Source organism: Pagrus major, chromosome 4, assembly GCF_040436345.1.
Source record: "Pagrus major chromosome 4, Pma_NU_1.0".
NCBI classification, from domain to species: Eukaryota; Metazoa; Chordata; class Actinopteri; order Spariformes; family Sparidae; genus Pagrus; species Pagrus major.
The window spans coordinates 17,906,636-17,915,214 of record NC_133218.1 but is presented as its reverse complement, the minus strand read 5'-3'; the positions used below and the strand labels follow the sequence as shown (position 1 = coordinate 17,915,214).

General features: G+C 40.8%; 1 protein-coding gene across 1 annotated transcript; it reads right to left on the bottom strand.

Moving 5' to 3' along the window:
• Window positions 1–7,049: 7,049 nt before the first annotated feature.
• pou4f1 (POU class 4 homeobox 1) lies at window positions 7,050–8,579 on the bottom strand. The gene is made up of 2 exons (XM_073465007.1): window positions 8,457–8,579; window positions 7,050–8,027 (listed from the first exon to the last, which is right to left on the bottom strand). The coding sequence occupies exons 1-2, from the start codon at window positions 8,577–8,579 to the stop codon at window positions 7,050–7,052; spliced, it is 1,101 nt and encodes a 366-aa protein (XP_073321108.1).

Here is an 8,579-nt window from a genome sequence, read left to right as displayed (position 1 = left end):
GCACCAAGGTCAGCGACGTAGACCAGCACTCAAGCCTACAGAGTTTCCTCTGTTGTAATTTGTCTGTTCATGCACTGTTACATTAGTCCCGTGCATTTTTCCTCAGTGGTTCTCAAAGCTGAATATTCAGCACAGTGGAACATCAGCTGAACCACCTGTGCTTCATGTAAAAGGAGTTCAGCCTGTCATCACAGGCTCATTGAAGTTGCAAACGATTTACGAATCCTCTTATAAATGTGTGGTATCAAAAGCACATGATGACAGCTAAGAAGCCAATTTCAATCTGGAGCTGAAGAAAAGAACTAAAGAACATGTTTCTGCTCTATAAAGGATAAATCTGTGGGAACGGCCATCTGATATACGCTCATTTTTACAACTTTGGTTAGTCTCAGTTAGTTTTCTAGTGTGCGCTTAAGACAGTGGGTTTTGATTGTCTAGCATTTGTTCATATACATACATATATATATATATATATATATATATATATATATATATATATATATATATATATATATATATATATATACATAAAAGATTATATTTCCTAGATCACACATTAAATTGCAGCTATACTGTATATTTGTTGACTCACTTAAATGGACTTGCGTTGCTTGAATTGATTGATTTGTTTAATTCATTCATTCATGTTTATTAGGGACAAGTATGTAGTATTGTTGTCACAATACTAGAATTTCTTACTTCGATATAATACCTTGAAAAATTACAATGTTCGATACCATGGCAGAAAATAACATTTCAGATTTTTATGAAAAGATAAATATAATAAGGCTTGTGTACTGCAGCATCTAAGTTTATTTACATCTGGTGGAGGTGGGACTATGTAGGCACTACAGTGCTGCATCTGTCCAGAGAGGAGAGTGAAAAGTAGAGTATCGATACTGCAAAAAATGTGTTTTTAGAAACTGTTTCAGATATTCAGTATCGATATTTATCGATAGTTCGATACTTTTGACAACACCAGTAAGTAGCGTGAACTGATGCCACACACCACAGCATTTATAGCCTAAGCTATTTTACAATGCCCATAAGTAATTAGGCCTTTAAAATACTAAAAGCTTGACAACAAATACACAAAACACAGTACAAACAATAACTTTACAAGAAAATATAGACAGAACAATATAAAACAGATGTAACACAATAAAATACAACACTGTAAAACAAGAAGCACAAGATCATTCATGACTACATGACTGATCCCTCTTCAAAAACTGGCTTTTATGTTGAATCTTCTTCTATGGTGTTGTCTTGCCTCTTGTTTCCGGTGGCGTGCCCCTCTCTCTACTGTGCACCTTCTGTCTGCAGCACGTGTGGGTAATGACGACAGGGAGATGGGTTCAATACAAGGGTTCAAAGAGCACTCTGCCCGGGGCCATGACAGCTCTTAAGGGGCAGGACTTGGGAAATAAATGACATTTAGGTAGTGAGGCAGATTTAGCATAAAGTGACATTTAGGTGGCAATACGTAGCCTATTTTTCTTTTCTTTTTTTTGAACAAGGTGAAACATCTCACGATGAATGAGCGCAGACATTGACGAGTGTTTTGATGTTTTAATGCTTCACTTTATCAGTGTGGGTGTCAAACGTTTGAGCAACACAACTGTGAGGGGGTTCAGCTTTGTTTTGAGGATGTTTTCACACCAACTGCGAGGACAGATTAAGATTTAATTGAGTAGCCTTCTCGTTCAGATATTTTGCTGATTGAGGAAGTAACAGATGAGAGGCCTGTTTCATTTCTGTGTGCTGCAAAGTGGACAAAGATGCCAACATCAACCACCATCACAGAAATCTTCTGAATGATTCAGGGCTCTGCAGTGATACGTCAAGTTCTAACTCAGATAATCTACATGCTCGTGGCTCTGGTTGGCACATGGATGGTCTACAAAGATCAGCTACAGAGAAGCAGTGTTTAAATCTTACATGGTGATCATGATCATAAAGCTGCAGAGTGGCAGCGCGGTCGCTTTCAGGCCGTGTGAAAGAAAGCCTCAGCGTTCCTTTGGTTCCGTGTAATTTAGAGTGGACTCTGGGAAACATTGAACAGTAAAAAGATTTCCAATAACTTGATGATACGATTTTAAAGTTTCATGCTCTGGACTGCATACAAAAGAAGTTAAAGAGGGATTTGAACACTGCAACAGATGGTGAGCTTGGATAGTTGAAGCAGAGTAAATGAACAGCTTTGTGGAGGGTTTGGATTTCACAACTTTTAATGGCACACTGGACTAATTTAATGAAATTCTATAAAGCAGCAAAAATGTCAATTTGGCATTCTGCAGACTTCAGCTGTTCAACTCATTTGGATGTTATTTCGCTCTAATTAAAGCTGCAACCTCATTTTATTTGCTTCCAGTGTCCAAACTGCTCTGCAAATGGATTTCAACTTGCAGCTATGGAGTCAAAGTGATGACTCTTGACAGACATGAAATTGGTCTTTCTTAATTATCTTAATCTTAAAAACTACTAAACATAAAGGGTAATAATGATGGCAAAAAGTTCATTCTATCTTTCGCTATTTCCAAACAATTATGTTTTTAAAAGTCTGTTTCATTCTCCATTTCTCCTCTAGACTATAGAAAACTTTTTGATGTCTTCCATTTCTAGTTTTTTGTTGTTTTTTTGTCTGCAAAACCTACAATAAGCAGATGTGTGCTGGCAGACTTTGATCTGTTTGTTATGTGTGTGCTCCATATAAATAGGAATCTAAATTGTGCTTTTTGGTATGCAGGCTACCTGCATGCATACCCATTTTTTATCCGTCAGTAGCTACATGACAAGAGGTCAGCCCCTCAAGATCAAATATTTTTCTTACTAAATGACGGATTTATTAGACAAATAAGTTGTTCGTCTGACTCTGAACCCTCTGTGATTGAAATATACCCCTGTGTCAACAGCAGCGCCTCTCAAACCGGGTCCCGGGCGATGGAGGGCTACCACAGCGGATTACTGAGCAAATATAAGTGGGAAATGAGTGCAGATCTGGGGGATCTACCCATCCACATCCCTGGTTTGACATTTCCGTCCAAAGGCCAACCTCCCTGCGCATTGTTAGATCAGCGGAGCCCTCCATGGGAGCTCTTATTTTATTCTATTTTTTTTAAGATACTGCAGAAGTAGAACAATGTCAAAAACAAGGACAAGAACGAGGAATAACTCAAAAGAACCGTGCGCTCTCCTTTTCCTTTTCACTTTAGCGTGTAGTCTTATAATTATAATGATCTAATCCATCTTAACCTGGGCGCCTAACAGCTGCGATTAGGGTAGGCCCACTCCCTTCCGCTCAGAGCTGTAGTAAAAAGTCGTGCGCTCGTAAATCTAAACGCGCCTGCGTTACCATAACGTGCGCTGAAATCATTATTTGGCGACGTGGTGTCACAGACTCTCTCATCTCGTCTGTCAGGAATCCAATTTCCTTTTATTTACATCCACGGTATAGATTAATTACTCCCCCGACTGGTAGCCTGAAGGAATTAAGTTATGAGATCCTTTGGTAGGTTCGGTGATTAATCCATCGCGGCCTGCGTGCAAAGAGGGACGGAGAGGATGTGATGAAGGCTGGCGACAGAGGAGCGCCAACATTGTTACATAATGATAAAAATAATAATAACAGTATTAATTAACATTAAAACGAATTGCTATTGTCTTTACGTGATCGATTCTAAAAATTAAGGTGGTTTCCGTTGCTGTGAGGCGCACAGGGGCATCATGGGATGGGACAAAATCCTCCAGACATGAATATAAGGCTAAAGCGCTACCTATACACGATCAGGCGGTGCCGCGGCCCACTATTGATGGAGCTTTAAGGGTTATGATATCGGTGAAGTTACTGATGAAATACCCCCCTGATTAATAGAGGGCTCTGTCGTAACGGGCTGACATATGGTAGGCGAGGCAGCTGGGGACGGTACCTCAGGCATTCCCTACAGCCATTAACATATTAGAGGCTATTGTGCAGGCAGACAGTCCGACTTCATCCAGAGCCCTTGTGCAGAGAGACAGCACCCCAGAGCTGTTTGATATAGGCTTTCAATAATGCATTACTCTTCAATCCGCCAGCGGAGCTGTTCGTGGTGCTGAAATTATTGCCATGTGGCGCGTGTGGTGCCGCGTGCGGAGTGTGTTCAGCGCCAGCGGTGTTGTGTTTCTCTCGGTAGGTTGTGTTAGATGGAGAAACTTTGAACTCAGAAAATATACGAAAAAAGATAGATAGATAGATAGATAGATAGATAGATAGATAGATAGATAGATAGATAGATAGATAGATAGATAGATAGATAGATAGATAGATGTGCACATACCTGCTACATTAAGGAATAAAAACACTTTAAAAGGTGCTGCCCTGAGCTGTGGTAATTCGTGAAAAAGTCCGAATTAATTCAGAATTGACGATGTAAATAAACTAAATCAAGAAAACTGCAATAAACGTAAAAGTTTGAGGCTGTGCTGCGATAAAAATACAAAAAGAGTAAAATATCTACAGAAAATATTCTGGTTTTCTTTGATGCAAAATGCAACATTTAAATAAAAATGTCTCTGCATTACACTTATAAATGTTTTTCCTACAAATCTAAAATTAAAAAAAAAAGCGTCAACACCACCAAGTGTTGCAGTAAACTACACATTATCGTTTAAAAAGATGCTTTTGACAATCTGACATTGGTATCTAAAGTCGCTATGCTTGTCTGGATCTGTGCTAAATATGTAGCATTTATAGGCTAACAGACGAATAAGCTGTACACGATTGTTGGCAGTTAACAAAAATGATGTTTTACTCACGTCAACTCTTCTGTCCATGCAGCCAAAAGCTAAAGAAAAAAGCAATAAGGAGCATTTCTCTGCTCTCTCACAGCGGATTCCTTCCATCCGCCTGCTTCCCTCCCTCAAACCCCCGATAGCTGTCTGAAAATATTGCATTTTATATCAGCAAATGGTGATTAATATTGCATTACCTGAGCTTTAAAAAAAAACGTTCATATATATATATATATATATATATATATATATATATAAATGCAGCTGAAAATCTGGAAGTACAGAGTGGATGGGAATATTTGGAGGAGGCTAGAGGTCACACTGTGGTCATTAAAAACAATAAATTAACTTTTCTTCTTCTTTGCTTTAATCTCTCTCTGTATCTCTGTCTGTCTCTGTTGAGTTATTCTGACTCTGCTGTGAAACTTCATTAAATGTTGATTGTTCGGTCTGCTTCAACACAGCAAAAGAGCAAAAGGAAGGCGGTAACTTTATCTTAGTGAAGGTTTCAAGACATGCAAATCAATGTTTCATTTAACAGCCTGAAATACCAATTACCTGTTTTAATCTGTAATTATAATTAAATAAATTAACTTGCTAACCGTTGCCCCGTTTTTAATAAATTACATTTTTATCATCCAGTTTATTTTATTTTCTACATTATATTTCAAATGGGCAAAAATGTGTCAAACAAAATCAATTTTTCATTGTGAAAAAAGCTTGCAGTAATTTTCTTGTCCTGAACTTTGTTTTGGTTTGCATCAAGGCTTTTTGTTCTTAACCAATAACTGAGACAAACTTTAAAGACATCCAAGCATTATTTCGATTAATAAACATTTTATCTCGATGTTAAAAATGAAAGTTAAAATGTGGAACACTTTAAATCATATCAAAAGTGACATCTAAAATTTAAAAAATAAATAAAAAGTATATAAATTGTGGCCACAAAAACACGTTAAGCATTGCACAGATATTTAAAATAATATTTATGTTGAGTGTAGGCCCAGTCACAACCAGAAAAAAACAGTTTTCTTTCTTGGATTTATTAGAAGATTGCTGGAACACACCTCCCTGTTGAATTTGGCTTACAGGATGAAGAGTACCAATGAAAGTAAGAGAGGACAACAGAGGAGAGTGGAGAAGTTGTGAGAGAGGGAAGGAGGAGACAGTGGGACATATTTTTTTTACCATGAATGATGCACATGTCGCCGCAGTTTTTGTAAACATACTTGTGCACAAAGTAAAATATTACTTACACAACGTTTTCCGTAACAATTAACACGACAAACAACGTGGTGATCTTAACGTGAAAAAACAGGCATTTAACAGTGACTTACACCATCCACAAAATAAGGTCTGTCAGCAGACAGCTCGACTGTACGCAGTGAATCTTTTTTCCAATGCATAGAGTGTTTGCACTGCAAACTGAAACACATGAAAGATTTTAATTTTTTTTCTCCTTGATGAAGCAGAAAAGGCTCTCGTGCTCTCCAGATCTGTTTGAAAACTTTTTCCCACGTGAGGCCAATGGTGTCGACAGACCCTTTAATTTATATCCAAAACACAGGAGCTCACCTCTGATAAGTGACAAAGTGATGTCTGTATATACAAAACCATCTCGACACAACCGATCTATAAACCTAAAGGGTCTTTTGTGCAAATTCAAAATAAATATATCTCTAGATGTGACAGCCTGAAGAGGCTCGATTACTGCCCGTGAATTAGGATTTCATGCAGGCCTACATTTTCTTCTCGTTAGCCATAAAAGTTTGCAACTAAATTTGAGTTTATAGCAGCCTCCAAATAAGAATAAATAAACAGATGAATAAATGAACGGAGTCATGAATTATTCTATACCAACAACGACAAGAGATCAAACCGAAAACACAGTTCAACAATCAATGAGGTAATTCGTAAATGGCTATACTTCAAATAATAGGCCTATTCGGAGAAAATAACTCGCTATAGTATCAAGCAAATTACCTCTTTCCACATGTTTTTAAAAGGCAATGTCGCTAAACTTTTCCCTCGAAACAACTGAGCGAAATTTGTGTAATCTGTTATTTGCATACTTCACATTCACCGATAACGTGAAAATAAACAAGATATATGAAGCCTCATAAAATGGGTATCTAAAGCCCATTGTGCACCAACGTGTAAAATCGCTGGAGACAAAAGACTGAAAATGGTGTCTTAATGTCCCTTGGTCCCCAAATTCAGTCACACAACTTTTTTTTTGTCTGTTTGTTTGTTTTTTTAAATCTTTTCCTCTCCCATCAGTGAGCAGCGGAAAATTTCAACCTCTTCTGCTTCTGTCTTTGGTTACAAAACCACACTCGCACCACATTTTTTTTCAGGTCCAACTTTTCAGCGATAGCTGCTATTTTCTCGGACGACGGTCGAGGCTGTACGGCGAAGTAAGCCTCCAAAGACCTCTTTTCTGGGGCCGCTATCGAGGTCCTCTTGCGCTTCTTCTCCCCTCCGTTGAAAATGTCAGGTTTGCTCATTTTCTCCCTCTGGGCCCCCTCGGCCTCCTCCAGCCAGGCCTGGAGGATAGGTTTGAGCGCAATCATGTTGTTGTGGGAGAGAGTTAACGACTCGAATCGACAAATTGTACTTTGGCTCAGTGATCCCACGCCGGGGATTTTGAGATTAGCCAGTGCGCCGCCCACGTCCGCCTGGGTCACCCCCAGCTTGATCCTCCGCTGCTTAAAGCGCTCCGCGAACGCCTCCAGCTCCCTTGGGTCTGTGTCCGAGTCATTGATGGAGGGGAGTCCGGCGTTAGTGAGCCCTGGGCCGCCTTGACTCCCGTGGTGGCCCGGTAAGAGCCCGTGGTGAGTGAGAGGCGAGTTCATGCTCATAGCCTGGTGGGAGAGGTGACCCAAGCCGTGCATGTGAGAGTGCGGGTGGGAGGAGGAGGAGATGAGCCCTCCGCCGCCACCTCCGCCGCCCCCGCCACCTCCTCCGCCGGTCCCGTCGTGCGCACTGGACATCAGGGCGAGCGACGGCGAGCTGATGTGGTCCATGATGTCCGGCTCCAGGTTCTGGTGGTGGTGGTGGTGATGGTGATGATGGTGGTGGGCCAGTGGAACAGTGGATGTCGACGAGCATGGCACGGTGCTCATCGTGTGGTATGTGGCGTCGGGCTTGAACGGGTGCGTCTTGCCCTGGGACACGGCGATGTCCACGGCCGCCAAAGCCTCAGCCCGGGCCAGCAGGGTCTCATCCAGGCTCGCAAATATGTTGCTCTGCAGCTGCAAGGGCGGAAATTAAAAAGGGAGAGGAGGGGAGAACGAAGGGGTGCGAAATGGGTGAGAAAAGGGGAAAGACACGGAGAAAAAAGAGAAAGGAAAACGTCAGAAAAAAAAGAAATAAAACATAAATAAATGTGTCTGTCAGTCGGGACTTTTGGCGACGCATAACACAGCCGGAGTATTCCTTCAGAAGCGGCAAGTCATAAAAATTAATACAAAAACAGAAAAGCCAGCCTTTGCGTGAGCATGCTTTCAGAAAAGAAGACTCTTCGAGTGATTGCCGTGGAATACATGAAAAAAACATTAAGTGCGCGTCTTGGCTGAATGTGCCTTGGAGCGCCCCTTGTTATTACGCACAGACAGCGTTCAGAGCGACATGCAGCCCGGGCACAAAAAAGACAAAGTAGAAGTTTTTGGGGGATAATTTACCTGTGGAGTTTGTAGACAGGCTCTCCTTATAGCTTCCGAGCTGGAATGCAGGGTGGTGTACTTGTGCTCGGGTAAAGAGGGATGCATGGCGAAGTGCGGCTGTTTGCTGTTCATGGACATCAT

Bases quoted from the DNA above. Each gene is read 5' to 3' on its own strand.
- pou4f1 (XM_073465007.1), bottom strand. From the start codon at position 8,579: ATGATGTCCATGAACAGCAAACAGCCGCACTTCGCCATGCATCCCTCT. The intron at 8,028-8,456 runs GTAAATTATCCC...CCGCCCTTGCAG, and splicing joins CCTGTCTACAAACTCCACAG to CTGCAGAGCAACATATTTGC.